Raw genomic sequence first — 22128 nt, forward strand, 5'->3', positions numbered from 1 at the left:
TGTCCTGAGGTAGCAGCCATTTCCTAATAGTAAAAAATGAGTGTTGGTAGATAAGTGGCTCAGAGGGATGCCAGTCAAAGACAGATAAATGTGTTCAGTAGGTGTTATCCCAACTTTTCTTTATCCATTAATTTCTTTATGCAAAAGTGTGATATCCAAAGCAAGTGTAGAACAAATGTTCCTTTAAAAATCATCAACAATGTCTGCATTTAATGGGTTTTCCTACTGAAAATATTTTCAGTTTTAGAAATGTGAGTTGTTACCTCCAGGAGCCCTTTGACAGCTTCTTATCAGGTGGTAAACAAGCCAATAATACTTTGAATGGGCTGTCACTGCTATATTTTTTATTTTTATTTATTTAACCTTTATTTAACCAGGAATGTCCCATTGAGATTGAAAACCTCTTTTTCAAGGGAGTCCTGGCCAACAGGCAGCACATTTCCAAACAAATACATACAAACAAACAAGATTAAAAATTACACAAAACAATTACACATTATTGAGGCAGTCTATAGGCCTTTGAGTTTAGTTTTAAAAACATTTAAAGACAATTCAGTCAGTTTCCAGTCTTTCTGTAACAGGTTCCACGAAAAAGGCGCAGAGTGGACAAAGGCTTTCTTACCCAACTCTGTGCGGACAAGGGGAACAGACAGCAGCAACTGATCATTTGAACGCAAGGAGTAAGAACCACTACTTGTCCTTGTGACCAAAGTACAAATATAAGGAGGCAACGATCCAAGCATAGCTTTGTAAATAAAAGTGTACCAATGCCCCTGTCTTCTAATGGCCAAAGAAGGCCAATGTACAAGTCACAATGATGGGTCAGATATCTACAATTGGTGATAAACCTCAAGGAAGCATGATACATTGTGTCCAACATTAGAAGACATGAGGAAGAACCATGGAAGTTACACATTTACATGTGGACTGATGTAGTCTGCTGAGTTTTATATTCAGCAGTTATCTCTGTATTTTAAATGTGCAGTTAGATGCATATTTCTTTTCCTGTGGAAGGGCTAGCTAACAGCCAGTGTTATCCTTTCTATAAAGGAGGTGTGTCCTAGATTCTTCCCAGGGTTTGCCCGATTGTATGTTTGTATAACAGATGAACAATGGCTGAAGTTTGATTTATTTGAACTGATCCATCTGGGTGTTCCTCAAACAGCACTTCAAAGGAAGTGTGATCTGTTGTATAGATTAGTGCCCCTAAATATGTTTGCATTTAATTGCCAACAACAGTGCAAGGTCCTCCTTTTTGTACATGTCATAACTTTTTAAATAGTTTTAGATTTAAAAAGATTGATTTTTTACAGGTTCACATAAAAATGGCAGGTTTTTGATTTACTGTACGTATATGTATCCTTCAATAAAAACCAGACAGTCACATATATATACTGTAGTCATGCATGCATTGATCTGTTTTCTATATGACTGGTCTTTTATCTTTTACGTCTGTGTTGTATGCCTTGGTATACCTTGACCCATGTTTAGACCGGATCTGTTTCTGTATCTTTAGCTTCTTCTGTTGTTTTCTACATCAAATTAAAAGGAAGGACAGTCAAAAGAGATGGAGATGAGACTGAAAAAGACAAAAAATGTATTTTAAAAAGAAGAAAGGGAAGCATATAGAAACTTTTATTGCTCAATGTGATCTTTTGAATGTTTCTGCAGACCACGGCATGATGAGATCATTTTATTATCGAGTGTACAATAACTTTTACAGCATCTCCACCTTACATAACACATCTGCTTGTTTTGTTATGTAAGAGCACTGGGTCAGATTTTATAAGGAGGAATATTATAAAACTTAGTAGGCGATCTATTAAGCTATCCACAAGGTGTCTTACTGTAAGTTATATACTGCACTGTCACTTATGTTTCTAACTCGTAGGGTCTTTCCCTACAATAAACAGCACCTTGAAGCAACTATTGTTGTGAATTGGCTCTATATATATATATAAATTTGAATGGAATTGTATGGATTGTTGGAAATAGGCGTCGGGATTAGGTCTATTATCGAAATTTGAAATTTTATTGAAATTTGCCACATTACCGAAGCTCTTGTAATTGCTGAAGGTTTTTGGTGAACACACACTGAGGTAACTAATTAAACAAAGTGAAGTGAACAAAAGGCTCATGTCTGGTTAAACTGTTGCCATCAGTGAGAGGAGTTTTCTCTATAAAATGAAATGTCTGGTGAAATGCTGTCTCAGCCTTCCTGAAATACATGATCCAGGGTTTAAACATTAATAGGCACTGTTTAAAGGTCGTCGTCGGCCAGCATCTCTAAAGTGAAAGAAGGCGCCCTGAAAATGGCTGATTTCGGGGAGATTCTGCGAAGTATCGGGGAGTTTGGGTTATTTCAGAAGATCACCCTTTTTGCTCTCAGCTTCCCCAATGTTATTCTGCCTTTCCACTTTGCCAGTGTACTTTTTATCCAGTCAGATCCATACAGACGCTGCAACACAGACTGGATACTCAGTGCTGCTGCTAACCTGACCATAGAGGAGCAGCTCAACCTGACAGTGCCTCGGGAAGATGATGGGGCCTTCAGCAGATGTCGGATGTTCGTCCCAGTGGACTGGGATATCGGTGCCATCAGGGAGTATGGGCTCAATGAGACTACAAGGTGCCAGAGTGGATGGGTGTATGGGAACATGATCTATAAAGCCACCATAGTCACTGATGTAGGTCTTGGTCTTTTACAATGTAAATAATGTGAACTTTTATGAATGAATGTCAGTAATATGGGTTATTTTTCTCCCCAGTTTGATCTAGTCTGTGACCGGGCTAGTTTGTTGGAGACAGCACAAACTGTCCTAATGGCTGGTATCCTTGTTGGCTGTCTCTTATTTGGACCTTTTGCAGAATCGTAAGTGAATACTTGTAGTGTTAACATTTGGATTTTTTTTTTGTTTTGTTTTTTGTTTTGTTTGTTTTTTTGTTTTGTTTGTTTTTTTAGTTTAATATTTAATTTGTCCAGAGGAGCCAAAGTGACTTAAAGGATCTTATCTATTCCAGGTTTGGTCGAAAAAGAGCATGTCAAATCCCAGCTGTTGTAATGGTGATATTTACTGTCACAACTGGATTATCTCCTAACTTCTACTTTTATCTGGCATCCCAGTTCATGGCGGGAGTTTGCTATGGGGGATATCGACTTAATGGCGTTATCCTGGGTAAAGTATTATCCCTTTCTTATCGTACTTTGTGTCAAACAGGTATATAAGTCTGAATTTATATTGAAACTCACAGATGTATATCTTAGCTGTTGTTTGATAGCAATACATGTTTAAGAAAAAAAATATTTATAATACTTATATTCAAAATGTAAAGGTTATGTCATAACAGGTAGTTGAGAAGCTCCCTGGTTGCAAAGCACCAGGTTTGGAAGCAATTTGAGTTGGTAATTGACTTAAATATGTCTGAATTAAACGTTGTTATCAGTGCATATTATAAAAGTAGTATACGATAACAGATAAACATTTTTCCTCGCTAAAAATTGAAACAGAAAATTTGTTGACTTCTGATTAATTTTGGGGAGGTCTTCATCAATACTGCGCACGGTGAAAGTTGACCTTGAAATAAAATAAAATAAACCATATTGAGTAATGAATATGGAGAGAATATGAATATGAAAGGGCATAGAGAGAGTTGTACACCGCTCTTTTTATTTTTTCAATATAGCACCCAACAACGTCACAATGATGCCAGTTTACAAAAATCCCATACTGCAGGAATATATATTAAAATCTCAAGTTTTTACAGCCTGTAGAAACCATATGTTTCAGTCAGTTCTACTCCAATAATATTGATAAAGATAATAAAATACACTTCAAGGTCATAGGTCAAAGGTCAGGGTCATACAAATTAGGAAAAAGCTTCAGCTTCCATTTGATCATCTCCAAACTTTCAAGTAATATATTAGTCATTGGGGGACATAGGTGCAGTCAACATTTCTCTTGTGCAATAACTGAATGTTTTTTTATTGTTTAAAAAAATGTATCACTGACTTTATATTTATTAATTTATTATACTTCCCTCTTTGTAAACTGTACTGACGTTTTTTATACATATATATATATATATATATATATATATATGCAGACAGTGTTGGGAAGGTTACTTTTAAAATGTATTCCACTACAGATTACAGAATACATGCCCCAAAATGTATTTTGTAACATATTCCGTTACGTTACTCAATGAGAGTAACATATTCTGAATACTTTGGATTACTTAATATATTATCATGCTTTTTAAAACTACATGAATGTACTATTGCTGCGTAGTAAAGGGACCTCTGGCTAATACGTCGGGTTCGTGTCGGGCTCGTAGCCGAAAAATAGCTTTACTTTGTTGTCTGGGTCAACTTTGCTAGCGAGAGACAGAGAGAGGCGTTGAAAGGCTGCTCCAACGGAACTTATTGTTTCGGAGGAAAACACGAACACGGTATACAATCGAGTTTTAATAGCTTACTTACAACTGGGCTCGTCAGGCACTCTTCTTGGCTGCAGTGGTTATTATTATATTTACATGCTTCCAGCTCCCGTTTCTGCTCGGTGACAGCTCTTACTTTTCCACTCGCCTTTTTCTCCCTCCTCGCGCTCACAGACACATAACAGGTATGGCAGTCCATTCTCGCTGCAGCACGGACTACACTGCCCATGAGGCTACATTCTTTAGGGCTATGCCTGTAGCATTCTGCCTATTGCCTTCATATTAAATCATTTTTAAAAATATTTTTTTTACGTCATTATGAGACGCGAGATTGAGGCACAGGCATTAGAGCCTCTTAATGCATGTTTTGTTTGGGTTTCCACCGGCGTGGAATTACCAAAAATAGAGAGGATATAGCCTAACACAGCGGTCCCCAACCTTTTTTGCACCACAGACCGGTTTATGCCCGACAATATTTTCACGGACCGGCCTTTAAGGTGTCGCGGATAAATACAACAAAATAAAACTAGTACCGGTACCGAAAAAAAGAAGATTTATTCATAACACACGTGAAAAGACCCAGGAAAACCGAGTTAACGATAAAAACAATAACAAAATAACGCTGAAAACCGATAAAAACCCTGAAAACCATATATTTCACACCTGAGCCTCAACTCTCGCGGCCCGGTACCAAACGACTCACGGACCGGTACCGGTCCGAGGCCTGGGGGTTGGGGACCGCTGGCCTAACATATTGTGGCGAGCTCAGACAAGGAGGAAACAGAGGTGTCGTTTGGTCTTGCTTCCCCGAGTTGCCAGGGAGCACAGCCGTTTATTTTCCAACAGAAACACACCGCTGCTAACCCAACTGCTCGGCATAGCTTAGCACAACAACAACAACAAAAAGGCGCTGTCTCACCCAGGAAACACACAGTCGCAGAGAGAGCGTCACCCTGTAACCATGGCAACCGTAACGCTGCCGCCTGGAAGAACAGAACATAGCTGTCAAAGAAAACCCAAACAGTCCTGACCCGCGACAATATGAAACAGGAAAATACCCCCGTGTAATCCATTTATTTCAACAAAGTAACTGTATTCTGAATACCACCTTTTTAAACGGTAACTGTAACAGAATACAGTTACTCATATTTTGAATTTTAAATACGTAACGGCGGTACATGTATTCCGTTACTCCCCAACACTGTATGCAGATTGGACACGGCTGGGGAACACAGCTGAACAAAATCTGACTGACAAGACAGGGGAAGCAAAACTGAACATAACACACACGAGATGGGAGACTATCAAAATAAAACAGGAAGTAGGACCTAGACACACAGCTAGATTCAGACTACGACGTGAACTTGACATTAGGACTGGAGATGAACAGACATCACAGACTGGGGAGACAAAAAGAAAACTCAAAAACAGGGTCGAAGACCAAGTACTGTGACAACTGCAGTAGATTTCCATCTCACCAATGCTAACATCAGCATAAAACATCAGAGTTTTAGTATAGCCCTTAACCTTCGGATGGAGTAGTATCGTTTATTATCTATAGCATTTGAGCATCAAGCAAATGATTGTAAGTTAGCTTACACAATCAACTGTATGTTTCTTATATGGTCCCTGTTTATCGGTTTGAAAGTTGTTTTCTGACTTGAGTTCTATAGTACTGGTAATAATTTTTTATTTATTCTTTTTTTCAATTAATGATTTTTTAAAAAACATTGTTTGACAGCATTTTACCTTTTGTCAATATTCAGGGCTCTGTAATTCCTGTCAACATTGTCTTTTGACCTTTAAAAAAAAAATGTTATAGCCACTGAATGGATCGGGGTGTCCAATCGATCATGGGGGGCATGTGTGACTCAGCTATGTGGTGCAGTTGGACAGTGCATCCTCGCTGGAATGATCTACTTTGTACGAAACTGGAGACTGGCTCAGCTGATCACGGCAGCTCCACTTGTATTGGTTGCTATTTACATATGGTGTGCATTAACTCTCTCTATTATGCCATCCCTTATGACTGGTACATTTGAATTTATTAAGTGCCACTGGCCTGTTTTGGACAGGTTTATCCCGGAGTCAGCCAGGTGGTTGCTGGGCACTGGAAGAACAACGGAGGCTAAACAGCTAATCAAAAAAGCTGCAGCCATCAACAAGTGCACGGTTCCAAACTATCTGCTGGACCAGGTACCCTTCACAACATTCACTTCCCTTTGTATCGAGGCTTGAAAGGAATATTACATGTAGCGATAATAAAAGCTGCTATGTAATAAAATCCACAAGGGCACCGTGTCAACTTCTGAGGCCAAAGTTGCATTAGAAAGATTATAATTTAATGGACTGTGATGCAGTAAGTCAGACTTACATTTGTAAGGCTGTAGGATTAAATGATTGCTAACATGAGCAATGTTAGCATGATGTTGTGTTCACCCCTGTGCATTACAGATTATTATGAAAGACCCTGAGAAAAAGGGAGGCATAATAACTCTTATCCAATCAGCTGTGCTTAGGAAATATTTCTTTACCATAATATTGGCATGGTAAGTTATATTTTACAATACACCTATCTGCTCTACTGAGCCTTTAAGTGTAAGGTCAAGTTGTGCAATTTGTATTTGAAATACATCTCTGTCTTTCCCCAGGTTCTCGCTGAATGTTGCCTACTTCTGCCTTTCATTCAGTGTGGGAAAACTTGGCTTGAACATCTTCGTGACGCAGGCAATATTTGGCCTGTCTGAAATACCAGCTCATATTCTGAGCATCTGGCTGCTGGAAGCAGTGGGAAGAAAACCATCTCTCATGGCAACACTTCTAATTGGAGGATTGTTGTGTCTCTTAATGCTAGCGGTTCCTCAAGGTAGAGCTCCTCAGATGTATTCACTCAGGATTGTTATTTTGTTGGTTTGTTTGGTCTGTCCCGACTCTGCTCAGATCAGCTGGCTGTTGTGTTTGCTGCTTACAAAGCACCTGTATTGCCAAAAAGGAAGTTGCAGGTTGCTCTCTGGTGGACAGTCTATGAAATGTCAATATTCCCCGCAAATACCTCTAAACCACAACATGGTGGAAGCGTGTTTCTTGTGTCTCTTCTTTACTTGTTTAATTTTCACTCACTGGCTGTTATAAATGCTGATATCTATAAATCGGCTCATAGCTAATAATACTGGCCCATCAATACATGGGCCAAGCTATATGTATTTGTTTATTTGTTTTCCTCTGATATTGTCTGTTTTTAGATGGCAGTGCCATTCAGTCTTCTCACGATACTAAACACTATGGGGCTTCTAACTGTCATGACAAAATACAGGTGTAACTTTGCAAGTAACAAAAGTCATCTGTTAAACCATAAGTGGGTCTCTGTAGTAAAGCCTAAACTAAAATCTGCTAAGGGGGTGAAACTCCTGCACCAACACACAGACCTGATAAAATGGAAATAATGAAGCAGCTATCATGGAGATCCATCCTGAAATCTTTGGAAGATCATTGAGTGCAAACTTACAGCTGTGGAAACCCAATACAGTTACAAAACTGTGAAAGAGATGGGGGACAAGTGAATTTCTAAGTCACAGATTCCAAGAAATGGGCCTGGACCCTTTTTGCTGATTTACAGACAGACCTGTGGGTTCTTAAATTTCTCTACAATTATTATGTGAATGATGAAGGAAATATTAATTAGCTGCTCCTGAAAGCAGTAAACTTAATGGCATGTCAATCTGTTTCAGGTAATGCTGTTGCTGTTACTGCGTTAGCAACCTGTGGACGTTTTCTCACTAACTGGGCAGGCTCCGTATGCAATGTGTATGTTCAGGAGCTGTTTCCAACATCTTTTCGGTGAGCTGAGTCTCTCTCTCTCTCTCTCTCTCTCTCTCTCCATGCCATTGCAGCCATAATGTTAGTGTGGCTTTCAAACTCTGTAGTCCTTAAAATATACATTCTTGTTTCAGACAAACAGCTTCTGGTTTGGGCTCCATTGTGAGCCGAGCTGGTGGTCTGATGTCTCCACCAGTCAACATGTTGGCCGTCTACCACTGGTCCATACCAATCATAGTCTACAGCAGCCTTACACTCATCAGTGGAGCTCTTGCTTTCTTGCTTCCTGAGACCAGAAGAAAAGAGCTTCCCGACTCAACCGATGAAGCTGAAGCCAATGGGTAATTAAGCTGCAAGCGAGGCAGCAAAATCTTCGAACAATTTCTATAGTTTTAACCTCTCTGTTTTCCTTTTCCCTGCAGGAAGAATACTATGGAGAGGAACCAAAGTGGATCAAACTTACCTCCACAAAGCAAATCAACTAAGCTGTAATCTGAATATTTCAGTTGCTTCCTGTTTTGTTGCAGCATACAACAAACACACAAGCTGGCAAACACTCGATTGAAAACTTGATTTTAAAAGGGTAAAGTTTTAGTCTCTCTTGATAGTGTTACTGTTTTTCTCATATACCTTAGCAGCAATAACTTGAAGTAATCATTTTCTGTTTGGTTTTATTATGTATGCCCACTCCTCTTAACATCATTGCTTCATAGGCCAGAACAGCATTTCTGTCAAGTTCAAGTTTAAACTTTGACTTGATTGTGAGACCCAACTTTAGACGAGGTTTTGCTGTCAGACAGACGGCCTCACATTTGACTCTAGAATATTTTAGTATAGAACAGACTCAAGGCAAGTTCCTACAAATTTGCAAATCAAGCCCAAATGATCACCAACGTGGGTGAAAACTGGTATGAGATATTTGTGCTGATATACTGTGTTTGGTTTTCACAAAACATGGTTCTGAGCATTACGGTCAAACATCTCCACTTTGGTCTCACCTGTCCAAAGGACATTGTTTTAGAAGCTTTGTGGTTTGTTCAGATGTCTTTTGTTTTTACTTAATTATTAATTGAATAAGCAGTTAAGCAATAACTTTATATCTTCTACTTTAGACTGAATTGTTTATTTCATTCTCAAATGCTTTTATGTTCAATAGTAACAAGTTGATTAAATAAAGAGACAAAGAGATATACAAATAAATGTATATTCACTCAAACTTTTCAGAGTGATGTCTGAGGTTAATTCTGAATAGTAATGAGCAGTGATTGTGTCTTTTTGTTCACAAACACGCTGCTCATTTATAAATGCTGTATCTTTAAGAGCAACCTCCCCAAAACCCTTCCATACAGCAACAACAGAAGTCAAAAAGCTGGAACATCTGGCTTCATCCTGAAAGAAACCCAGTGGGTCATTGGTGCAAGCTGTTATCAAAAGATACAGTGGGTAAAATAAGTATGGAACATGTCACAATTTTTTTAAGTAAACATATTTCTTAAGGTGCCATTGACATGACATTCTCACCAGATGTTGGTAAGACCCATCCAATCCACACAAGTAAAGAAATCAAACCACAGACATCCATAAACTAAGTTATGTGTAATAATGAGAAATCACACGGGAAAAAAGTATTGAACACACAAACAAAGGGAGATGGGAAAAGGCATGACACCAGCTGAAATCTATTAGAAATTAGAAAGTAACCCTGCCGCTTAGTGCACATTTATATCAGCTGGTTCAGTCCCAACTGATATAAAAAGGTGTCTCATTACCAAGGTGTCACATAAGAAACATCTCTTGATGCGTAAAACCAATAAGCTCCCTCGAGATATTTGCAACCTTATTGTTGCAAAATATACTGATGGCATAGGTTACAGAAGAATTTGCACTGTTGGAGCCATAATCCTGAAGTGGAAAGAACATTATTTCACCATAAAGGCTTTGTGGAGCTGACCAACCCGTTAACCGACCTCACCTGGAAGGGTGCCCCAGATCTGGTCCAGTGGACGAAGTAGTGTTTGTGCAGGTGAAGGAGGGTCTCTGTGGGGAACCCAGATGCCTAACTTTTCCCTCTTTGTTTTATTCTGCAGACTGATGCCCCAAACACAGTTCTGGGGGGCGTTTTGTTCCAGTGGTGTACATCAGCATGAAACCTGTCAGAGCTGGGGGCCAGGTACAGCACTGTAGAGAAGGAAGGCCTGGCCATCCACTGTCAGTCAACTATCTTTGTTATTACCTCTTGCCCTTTCATCCTCTGTTCGGATCATGCCCCACTGCAATGGCTCCACCGCATGGATGCCAACGCTGGGATCACGCAGTGGTATCTGGCTCACCAGCATTTTAAGTTCAAAGTGGTCCAGGTGGTCACAGGGTGGGGTTGGGATAGACTAGGCCGGTAGTTCGTAAGAGATTACAGGATGACCCCAACCTCAGCAACAGGACCACTCTCAGCATTGACCAAGTGTATTTGCTTTTGGAACTGTGTTCATTCCACATATTTCACATACAAGGGTGAGCACTACAGGCAGAAAGATGGGTGTGCCATGGGTTTCCCATTTTCATCCATTGTGGCCGACACTTACATGGAAAAAGTGGAAAAGAGGGCTCTGTTATCCTACCTTGGAACACCAAGTTATTGGTTCAGGTATGTGGATGACATCTGGGTGAAAATCAAATCTCAGGATGTGCCACAAGTAAATAATCAGTGGACAAACGCATCAAGTTCACCAGGGAGGATATGAAAAATGACAGGCTACCCCATCAGTAATGGGGGACATTTAAAGTTGATGTGTACCGATGCACATGGATCAGTATTTAAGGTTTGACTCTCATCATCCACTGGAGCATAAACTGGGTGTCATCAGGATGCTACAACACAGAGCGAACACCATCCCCACAGATACAGCGGCCAGCAAAGCCGAAAAACATCATATCAATAAGACCCTGAGTAAATGTGGTTATCCCAGCTGGGCATTTGTCAAAGCTGGGAAAGCTCCTAGAGAAAGCTCCAAGTGATCCAGGAGAGAGGACAACTGCTGCCTAAGCAAAAACTTCTAGTGATCCCTTGTGTCAGGAGTATCAGAACAGTTGAGACGCATTTTCTCTAAATACCGGGTCTCTGTGGCTTTCAAACCCCAAAATGTGCTGCTTCAAAAGTTGGTCCACCCACAGACCGGGTCCCCCGACACAAACAGAGTAACATAGTGTACGCTGTTAAGTGCCAGGTGGATTGCCAGGATTTATACATCGGGGAAACCAAACAACCTCTGGCTAAGCGGATGTCACAACACAGAAGAGCTAACTCGTCAGGCCAGGACTTCGCAGTCTATTTACACCTACTGGTTTGAGTGGGGAGTCAAGGAAGCCATTTATGTCAAAAGGGAAAGACCATTTCTGAATCAAGGAGGGGGCCTAAGGGCACATCTTTCATCATCCTACAATGCTGTGATTGCAGCCATTCTCCAGGTCTCTCTGTAAATGGTACTCCTGGTCATTGATCAATGGTCATGACAACTTGCATATTAATGATTTTGGGGGCACTGTTAGTCAGTGGTGCTAGTGTCACTCATTATGCAAATATTATATAGGAAAAATGGCAGATTAGCTTGGGTAAAAGACCGAAGGTTGAGGCACACAACGATGTGTGCCGCTGGTAAAGTTTCTGGGCTGCCCTTCCTCATAACAGCCATCCCTCAAGATTTTCTCCATTTAAAGCAATGGATTATCAGGGATTGTAACATCTAGTCCTTTAACTGAATCAAAAAAAAATTTCTAGCACAACTATAACCCATATTCATAAAAATACTTTTAGTAATGATACTGTACTGGCCCAAGTGCCCCTTCTAACATAAGGCTGGATGGAAAGGAAGTGTCTGGATTTCATTAAGTTTAATGAAGAGGCTTCAAATCTCATCCAGGAGGCTTCTTCAGTTCAAAAACAAAATTAAGAGGTTTGTTCTCCTGTGTTAATGTCAGAGGTCTGAGGAGAATGGTCAAACTGTTTTGAGCTGGTAGGAAGCGAACAATAACTCGAATATCCATTTATTACAAACAAGGTAGAAGAGCATCTCTGAATGCAGAACACATTACATCTTAAAGAAGATCACACAGTACAGTACAGAGTACAATTTAAATAGAAAATGACTGGAAAATGTTGTCTACATTATTGAGACATGCAGACATTCAGATAATAGGACCAGAATTTAATGTAAACAACAATAAGGCATGGATCCATCCTGCCATGTGTGATTAGCTCAGGCTGGTAATATAATGTGTGGAGGATATACAATGTACAATGTGTACCACATAAAATCTGTTGACTTCAAGTCAGTGTTGATTTTACACACTCTCCAGCCACTTTATGAGGAACAAGTTACTAGTACCAGTTTGGACCACCTTGCCTTCAGACACTTTTAATCCTTGATGGCATTGATTCAACAAGGAAACATTCCTCTGATATATATAACCACATATATTTCAGTTTTGTGACATGGCACATTATCTTGCTGGAAGCAGCTATCGGAAACTGGGTACACTATGGTCATAAAGGGATGGACTAACATCTATGCAGAATATATAGTCACTTACTTCTCCTGTCTTCACCATTCTAATTCTTGATTTGAACTTTAGCAGCTCGTTTTTGCCATGGTTACATGTCTAAATGCATTGAGTTGTTGCCATGTGATTGGCTGATTTGACATTTGTGTTTACAATCAGCTGGGTAGGTGTACTTGCTCTACACGTAGAAGACTGCAAATAGATAGATAGTGTTCTGAATCTGTTAACTGGGTATAATTCTGTCAATTCTTGGGAGTAATAGCCATACATACTATCGAAAAATACAATTTGAATACGGCCTTTACATATTTAAATGTAGGTTTTGCAAATGTATGTAACAGCTGCAGTGGAGCAGTGTATACAACTTGAGTATACCTTAAGTGTGCTAACATGGCACAAAGCGAACAATCCTTTAGTTTCACCTTAGTTAAAGTTTTATTCACTGACCTCTTCAGTGTTCACACATGCGTTATAAACTGTATGATCATTCCTGATTACAAGCAAACACTCTTTATTACATTACCCAACAACACCTCTTCAAAATCACATTCTGAACCAGAGCATTACTCTTTCTCTGCTTTTTTGGGTCAGCTTTTTTACAGGAGTGAGGAGAAAGAACAGAGCTTCCCCAGATTAAAGACCAGCACCCAGTGAATGCTTAAGCCTTTATTTACTTTATAATTGTTGTCTTCCTTCACTGTTTTACTGTGTTCTCAGTCTTTTGCAGCTGTACGGTGTCTCCTATAACACACACAAAGTAATTGTGATACATGTTATACATTAATTATGTCACGCAGTCATCATATATTTTTTTTATTGAGTTTATTCACTTTAAAGATGCACTTTGGGATTCATTCCCTTGGGTGGATGTAGCTCAGGTGGTAGATCACCTACTGATCGGAAGGTTGGTGGTTCGATTCCTGGCTTCCCCTAGTCTGCATGCCAAATATCCTTGGGATACTAACCCCAAATTGCTCTCCGATGCATCCATCGGAGTATGAGTGTGTGAATGTTAGCTAAAAAAAAAGCACTTAGACAAATGTGCCTGTGTGTATAAAGCGCTTTGAGTGCTCAGAAGAGTAGAAAAGCCGTTCTTATATATATACATATATATAAGAACCAGTCCATTTACCATTACCATCACACTGCACTAAATTCTTATTACAGACACAATGAGAATTTCCTAAAATAAAACTAGAAAATGCACATTAGGAACACATATAAGAAGTAAAGGAGAAAAAGCATGTTTTCACCTCTAGTTAGGTATGTTGACAGAGGTCAGCTTCAGTGTTTTGGATAGAGTTAAGCAGAAAGGTCTGACTCTTGCGGTTCAAACTGCTGGTTTGAGAGAAACTTAGGTCTGTTAACTTAAAAAATGTAAATAAACCGCAAATGAGGGCACCATTTTATCACTCCGCTCTGTTCAGTGCTTACTACTAACTCAGAGATGCTTTAGCCTGATGATTTTAGATTTAAACCAGCAGATTTAAAATCAGAAATTGTGTTTATGTGTGTGTGTAATGACTTTTCAAAGTCATGTGGTGACATGACAATAGTTCAGTATATTCAGATAAGAAAAATTTAAATAATGAGCTCTGTGCGCTAAAAAGATAATACAGCTGGGTTAAACATTAACAGTCACTGTATGAGTCTGCACTGCAGCTCTTTTGTTTTTCAGACCTTCACCATCAAGCTCAAAATGACAGACTTTGGAGAGATTCTAAGGAACATTGGGGAATTTGGATTATTCCAGAAGGTCACTCTAATTGCACTTTGTTTTCCAAACTTTGTTCAGACTTTTCTCTTTGCCAGTTTTGTTTTTATCCAATCAGATCCAGACAGACACTGCAACACAGACTGGATCCTCAATGCTGCTCCTAACCTGACCTCAGAGGAGCAGCTCAACCTGACTGTGCCTCGGGAGGAGGATGGGACCTTCAGCAAGTGTGAGATGTTTGTCCCAGTGAGCTGGGACATTGATACTATCAGAGAGTACGGACTCAATGAGACCACAGGGTGCCAGGATGGATGGGTGTATGGGAACGTGCTCTATAAAGCCACCATAGTCACTGATGTAAGTGAAATTTGTTGTTCAGTAGATCACTCACCTCCATGATACATTACATTAATTCTTTTTTTGTTTTATTATTATTATTATTGTTATTTTATTTTATTTTTTTATACAGTTTGATCTAGTGTGTGGCCAGGCCAGCTTGGTGGAAGTGATTCAAGCCGTGTTCATGGCTGGAGTTCTTGTCGGCTCCCTCATGTTTGGACCTTTTGCTGAATCGTAAGTGTGCTCCTTGCAGTAGTTCATTGTTCCTTTTGCACCGAAATACAGAAATATGGTGGCTTTTTACGGAAAGGCAAGTGAATACAGTCCCTCCACTCCAATACACACACAAATGAAAACATCTTCCTCCATTATTTTACAACTTCACAAGCTCAGTTATATCAGATTAAAAGATATTGTTTGCACTACCAGTCTACACTGTACATGAACATCTTCACCTTTCTGCACTCCTTCCTGGCTGAAAAACCGTAAAATATTAATACTTCTACAGTTAAATAAATATCTGCTATATTACCAAAAATAATTTACTGTTGGCTGAAAAAGATGAGTGGCTGTGAAATTTTTCAAACCATTCCTTTAGGAAAAGAAGCCAATCTTGAAAATACCTCACTTCACATAAAACTTATAATATAAGTATAATTGTGCATAAAGTCTTACAAGTCAAAATAATTATTCATATTTATTCTGCAGAAAACTGCATTAAATGGATGAGTTTAAAAACACAGGCCTTTTCCAAAAAAGTATATTAACTTTTCCACGCTCTGTATTCTCTACATCACGTGTGTTGGTCACGTTAGCAAACGCAAACCCATCTGTTACAATGATAAAGCACTGAAGCTCATTTGCTTGGTAATGCTTACTATGTTTCCATACAAAGTGTAAACTGTAACTGACCTCAAAGCAAAGCAGTAAAAGCCAGCAGCGGCTTGCCTCGCATGCTGGTTTTTCATCAGGTTACTGTCAGACCAGCTGTTTATCCACAATGCGCATGTGCATAGCACCAGAAAAAAGGGAGGAGCCTTTCACCTTACCCAGCTGAAGTCATTGTTAATGGAAGCCAGACGCAGCTGTAAAGCAGAGAGAGCCACAGTTTCTGTGAGTAGTAAGCAAGCAGACCAAATAAATATTTTCACAAACTTCAAAAATAAATACTAATTTTGAGTCATATGCTTTGATTTGCGAATCTCATAAACCTGTATTTTATCACAACGGAACACAGAAAATATATTAAATTAATGCTATTTTAAGGAACATATTTGCTCATTTTGCATGTGACTGCAACAACACATTTGAAAAACTGATTTCAGCATTGCACAGAGATATCTCCAGATTCTCTGAATCTTACATTATGACAATGAGCTGACAGTTAACAAATAAATATTATAATGTTTCTATAACATGAATATTCAGCGATTGTGTTGGATTAGACTTAGAATGGAATCTAGTATGTGTATTTCATAAATCAATAAATAACGTAAGTATGTACTCTATTGTCTTATGTTAATACTTTAATGCAGTCCGTTAAAATGCCGCTTCCCTGCATATACATCAAAACTGCAAATACAATCACATAAATAAGTTTGAGGGGACTCTGTGCAGTTCTGTGTGCGCCCGATGATTCAGCAGCCTGCAGAACCATCTTGAGGAGATAACTTGAAGAAAAGTCTGTGTAGGTTCCCAGCCATCCAGCTCATAGTAACCTAGTAATCATAGTGACCTATTTATTTTTATTGTGGCTGGGTTTAAAGTGCACTGGGATGCACTGAGATGTCGTGCTTATAGAAGATTCTCCTGAGTTTTTCAAGAAGTGCACATCCCAGTGTACTTCAGACCCATGCACACACTCAGACAAAAGCTGGTTCATCCCAAGGACAAAACTCCCAAACACAAACTAAACAACGTAGTGTGTGCTGTGCAGTGCAGCCAGGAGTGCTCAGACCTCTGCATTGGAAAAACCACAGAGCCACTTCACAAACCCATGGCACAACATAGAAGAGCCACCTCTACTGGACGAGACTGAGCTGTACATCTGCATCTAAAGGACCAAGACAGATGGTTTGAAAGAGAAGTGAAAGAAGCCATCTATGTCCTCTGTGAATGACCATCTTTGAACAGAGGGGGTGGCTTACGGCACCAATTCTCTGCTACCTACAATCCAGTTTTGAAATCCCTTCCCAGGCGCCTTAATGTCCACTCAAATCTTGCGTCAGTTGATCTCAATAGGTCACATGCAGTCAACGGTACACAAGATAGAAGGGCAAAGAGAGAAGGGGAAGACATGCAGCAAAGAGCTGCAGGTCACACTCAAACCCAGGCTGCTGTATTTCAGCCATAAGACAACCAGTGTGCTAAACTGCCTCCCATTTCAAAGGTCTTGTAGTTTTTTTCAAATGTAACTTTGCAAATATAAGAAGCTTATCTCTTAGCTCTGGTTCCCTACCATAGTGGTTTTATTTATTCATTCAGCTGCCATAATTTAATGCAGTAATTTAATGTTGTGTTCTGTGTGTTTTATGTGTAATTTATTACTTTGTTTTTATATGTTGCATGTTTGTGTTGTTTGGATGCTTTTATTCAAGTCACTCATGACCCTCTCCATTTAAAGGAATGTCTTGTACCTCTATAGGCCAGTAAAAAACTCGAGATGTGGCCAGTACAGGGAGAGACTCCAACAAGACTGCACAGAGTCCCATAGAAAACTATTTTTACATGATTGCATTACTGTTATCTCTTTAATGATGCAACATTAACCAACAGCTCTTGTGATTTAGTGTGCTTAGTATCATAACAGAAGCTAATATATCACTGTGTGTTTGTCTTGGTGTTTCAGGTTCGGCCGCAAACGAGCAACTCAGATTCCAGCAGTCCTGTTGTCTGTATTCACCGTGACAACAGCTCTCTGTCCCAACGTCTACTTATATTTAGTATCTCTGTTTTTGGTGGGATTTGGAGCTGGAGGATATCGAGTCAACAGCATCATACTGTGTATGAAGAGTACACTAACTTTGCACAAACTTTGCAACTAACAATCATTTTAACTGTAAAATAATCTGCCACTTGTTCTCTCAGTGGCTAAGATGATGTTCTTATAATTTTTTACAGGTCCAACAAGGCTGTACTGATCATTTACACTTTATACTTCCACCTTTTCCCATTTATTATTCGTATTGTTACTTTTTTCTTACTGTTGCCTTTGTGACCGTTTTACATATTTAAATTTACATACGAGACAAAAGATCATCAGTTTCTAAACATAAAGATGTTGGACAAAGAACAAAGACACATTTATGTAATTTTGTGTCCGTCTTTCTACAGTCAGTTTTGTCTTCAACTAAAAACATACTTGAGAAGCTCTTGGTTTGTTGTTGGTTGGTTTGGGTCATTCTCCATTCACACTGAGATGTTCTGTCTGATTAGGTGTAAAATAGTAATAGAAAAATATATGTACAGTCAGCTGAGATATTTATAGCAGCTGATGTGCAATGTTTTTACTTTATTTTTGTTGTTATTTATTTATTTTGTTCCTTTTGAGCTGATGTCTTAATCTAAAATAAACAAATAGCAATTAACATATTTTCCTTATTGCAGCCACTGAATGGATTGGGACGTCCAAAAGATCATGGGGAGCTTGTGTGACTCAGCTGTTTAGTGCAATTGGAGAGTGCGTCCTCGCTGGTATGATCTATGGCATCCGAAACTGGAGACTGGCTCAACTGATCACAGCAGTTCCGCTTGCAGTTCTTATTATCTACATATGGTGTGCATTTCACTCTTGTTATTGAGTTATTTATACATTTCAAAATGACTGTTTGTTTGAAGTGCCATTTTGTTTGTATCAGGTTTATTCCAGAGTCAGCCAGGTGGCTGTTAAGCAGAGGCAGAAAAGAAGAAGCCAAACAGCTCATTGTCAAAGCAGCAGCCATTAACAAACACCCTGTGTCAGAGTCTCTTCTGGACAAGGTAGTGAATCACATTCAACAGGGGAGGAGTTTTCAAGAACATCAATGGCACCTGTAAAATTCCTGAAAATAAGTGTGTTATATTCAGAGATGGGCAGTAATGGGTTACTGTATTCTGATTACTTTTTCAAGTAATAAGTAAAGAAAGGGATTTCTATTGCAAAAAAAATCATTAGATTTCTGTTACTTTCCCGTAAGCACGCGTTATTGTTATTAAATGTGGAGAAGTAGTCAGTAATTAGTAACTAATTACTATTTTCAAGTAACTTGACCAACACTGGTTATATTTGGTACCATGCCTGATATTCTTTTAATTATTTTTCAACAAAGTTTGCACAGGCTTTCTTATAATGGATTTTTATGCCCGTTTTCATCAAGATGGCAACTACTAAAGAGTCAGTCCTCCACTATTACTCATGCAAATGGTGGTGGGGTGTCTAAAGGTTTTGTCCCTTTGCTTGAGCTCTGCCTCTGGCCCTCCACCCAGTGACATTAAACTGTCCCTGGTGTTTTTTGCGTAATGTTGCTAATCAAATAAACAAATTAAGTAAGGAAAGTAGAGTCATGAATTGAGAAGACATTATGTTCATTATTCAACATATTCAGGACAAGAGATATGGACTTAGGCAACACAGTGAGTCTGTATGTTCTGCCCGTGTCTGTTTGAATTCCTCCCACAGTCTAAAGACATGCATGTTAGGGTAATTGCTCACTCTAAATTTGCCGAAGGTGTAAACGGTGTTGATGTCAATGGGTGAGGCCTAGAATGGTGACCTGATCAAGGTGTATCACTTTTTTTAAAAAAAATTTTATGCTAAATTTGCTAAAAGAAATTCTACCTTGATTCAAAGTAATACCACTGGAGGCATAACAAATCTCCATTATTATCAATAATATTAAAATGTTGTTACGATAAACATTATGTCTCCCACAGATTGAAGTGAATAACACTGTGAATAACGAAGGAATAAAAATCATCTTCAGATCATCACTGCTGACCAGATATTTCTTTATTATAATACTATCATGGTAAGTTCAACATCTATAGTGAGGTTAATACATTAAAGGTAAACATTTCAATGCAAAAACATGGTGCTGTTTTTAAATCGTAAGATTTTGACTTTTGAATTTGATGTTTTGATGATTAAATGGCCATTCATTAATGATACAACACTTTTGTGTCTGATTAAATGTGTTTTTCACCTGTTTTATAGGTTTTCAGTGAACCTTTCCATCTACAGTTTGTACTTAGATATGGAAAGCTTTGGTTTGAGCATCTTTGTAACCCAACTGCTTTATGGTGTTTTTGAAGTACCATCTGTTTTACTCTCCATGTGGCTGCTGGATATTTTTGGGAGGAAAATATTATTCATAGCAACCCTTCTGATCGGAGGAGTCTCTTCCATACTTATCCTCGCTGTTCCTGATAGTAAAAGCTTTGTTATATCGCAAAATGCATTTTTAATTGTCTGCTTATCATGTTTATGTTCACTTTTAATATTTATTTATTTCCTTTATGCCAGGTTACGCCATTGCTGTCACATCTTTAGCTGTTGCGTCTCGTTTTTTCTTGATATGGGCTGGCTCCATTTGTATGGTCTTTATGCAGGAGTTGTTTCCAACATCGGTTAGGTAAGCAGTCACAGTTTTTATTCATGTTTGTGAACAATTTGTGTGAAAAGAACACTGAAAAAAAAGACCAACTTAGAGAGTATACCTTTTGTCTTCCTGTTTCAGACAAACAGCCACAGCTTTAGGATCCATGTCAGCAAGATTAGGTGGATTACTGGCTCCACTGCTGAACTTGTTGGCCATGTACCACTCGGTCATACCCATCACAGTCTTCAGCTGCCTTACCTTGATATGTGGATTTCTCGGCTTCTTGCTTCCCGAAACCAAAAGAAAAGAGCTTCCCGAGACGACTGAAGAGGCTGAGCGCAACGGGTATCAGTGTTTAACTACTGCAGCATCTCAAACATGTTATGTTTTTTTATTGATCGTTTTTTCCTCCTTTTCAAACTTATATCTTTCAGACATGTTAGTTCCACAAGAAGAACAACTACCAGTCCACATTCGTATTCAACCAAGATGTAGATGTTTTTGTACTGATTTCATCTTTACAAATATGTGATGTATTTAAATGAACCACAACCTCAGTCATCATGTACTATAGACGTCCCTGGTTCTGGACTCAGGGTCTGAAGATACATCTGAGGAGACCACAGTCTTATTAAGTTATCATTTTGTTAATACTTTAATTTTTAGACAGTGTAACTTTGGCTGACTTTCTGCAGTACAAAGAACCAACTGTAATAATAACTGATTAAATAAACACAGTTTCCATCATCTTGAAAAAATCAACACTATTCCCACTACTTGTTTCCCATTAACTGCTGCAGCATCACATTCTGAAAGCAACCCTGCTGTTATTCTATCATGTGTTTAACTTTGTGAAGGGTGAATCTTAATCCAAACTATGATCTTTTCATAAATGTCACCAAGTAGTTTGTGTGCATAATTATAATTATAACAATCATTCTCACCATTAGAAACTTTTTTGGGTGATTATTTTGAAATGTTGTGCAAACACATGAACAGTGAAAAGACATGAGTGAGCAACAATCACTCATCGCTCACTGCATGATGGGAAGGTCCCAGCAACCTAGCCCTACTGCAGCATAGCTAAGGGGAGGCTCAGGGTCAACTGATCCAGCCTTAACTATGAGCTGTATCAAAAAGGAACGTTTTAACCCTCTCAGGCTTAAATTAAACTTTTTGTTGCTAATGCACAACCAAGTCCTGCAGTGGTACTTCTGAGTAAAAAAACTCATAAAATATGTATGTGGGGTAATCAGGGTGTTAATTTTTAACTGTTGCAAATCGGCAACGCCTGCCTCGAGAGGGTTAATGCTAAGTAGAGAGGGTGTGTGTCTGCTGAATCCAAACTGGGAGCTGGTTCCACAGAATAGCGGCCTGAAAGCTAAAGGCTCTGCCTCCCACTCTACTTTATGTCCTAGGAGCCACAAGTAGGCCAGTAGTATGAGGGCAAAGTGCTCTATTGGGGTGGTATGGTAGTATGAGGTCTTTAAGATTACTAAAGACCTTGTATATATATTCGATTCTCTAGTCCCTGTCAGTACTCTCACTGCTCACTGCAGCACTTTGTTTCCCGAAACCAACTGATGGCTTTTTAGGAGACCCTGATGTAAGTTACTTCTAGTCCAGCCAAGAAGTAATAAATTAATGAACTAGTTTTTCATCATCACTCTTAAAGAGGATCTTTCTAAT

General features: G+C 39.0%; 2 protein-coding genes across 2 annotated transcripts; both read left to right on the top strand.

Annotated features, from left to right (window-relative positions):
- Window positions 1-2312: 2312 nt before the first annotated feature.
- slc22a13a (solute carrier family 22 member 13a) lies at window positions 2313-8598 on the top strand. Its single transcript, XM_063461050.1, has 9 exons — window positions 2313-2687; window positions 2769-2872; window positions 3022-3176; window positions 6260-6428; window positions 6513-6633; window positions 6892-6986; window positions 7089-7303; window positions 8166-8274; window positions 8388-8598. Exons 1-9 carry the CDS (start codon window positions 2313-2315, stop codon window positions 8596-8598), a joined length of 1554 nt encoding a protein of 517 aa, XP_063317120.1.
- Window positions 8599-14506: 5908 nt separating this feature from the next.
- Window positions 14507-21870, top strand: LOC134617210 (solute carrier family 22 member 13-like). Its single transcript, XM_063462412.1, has 10 exons — window positions 14507-14881; window positions 14994-15097; window positions 17712-17866; window positions 18470-18638; window positions 18721-18841; window positions 19775-19869; window positions 20055-20269; window positions 20364-20472; window positions 20578-20784; window positions 21858-21870. Exons 1-10 carry the CDS (start codon window positions 14507-14509, stop codon window positions 21868-21870), a joined length of 1563 nt encoding a protein of 520 aa, XP_063318482.1.
- The last annotated feature ends 258 nt before the right edge of the window (window positions 21871-22128 follow it).

This window comes from Pelmatolapia mariae, linkage group LG18 (assembly GCF_036321145.2).
Source record: "Pelmatolapia mariae isolate MD_Pm_ZW linkage group LG18, Pm_UMD_F_2, whole genome shotgun sequence".
Lineage (NCBI taxonomy): Eukaryota > Metazoa > Chordata > Actinopteri > Cichliformes > Cichlidae > Pelmatolapia > Pelmatolapia mariae.

Coding starts and splice junctions, on each gene's coding strand:
- slc22a13a (XM_063461050.1), top strand. CDS start 2,313: ATGGCTGATTTCGGGGAGATTCTGCGAAGTATCGGGGAGTTTGGGTTA. Junction 3,177..6,259: donor ACTTAATGGCGTTATCCTGG/GTAAAGTATTAT, acceptor AAAATGTTATAG/CCACTGAATGGATCGGGGTG. Junction 6,987..7,088: donor TTTACCATAATATTGGCATG/GTAAGTTATATT, acceptor GTCTTTCCCCAG/GTTCTCGCTGAATGTTGCCT.
- LOC134617210 (XM_063462412.1), top strand. CDS start 14,507: ATGACAGACTTTGGAGAGATTCTAAGGAACATTGGGGAATTTGGATTA. Junction 15,098..17,711: donor TTTGGACCTTTTGCTGAATC/GTAAGTGTGCTC, acceptor TTGGTGTTTCAG/GTTCGGCCGCAAACGAGCAA. Junction 18,639..18,720: donor GTTCTTATTATCTACATATG/GTGTGCATTTCA, acceptor TGTTTGTATCAG/GTTTATTCCAGAGTCAGCCA.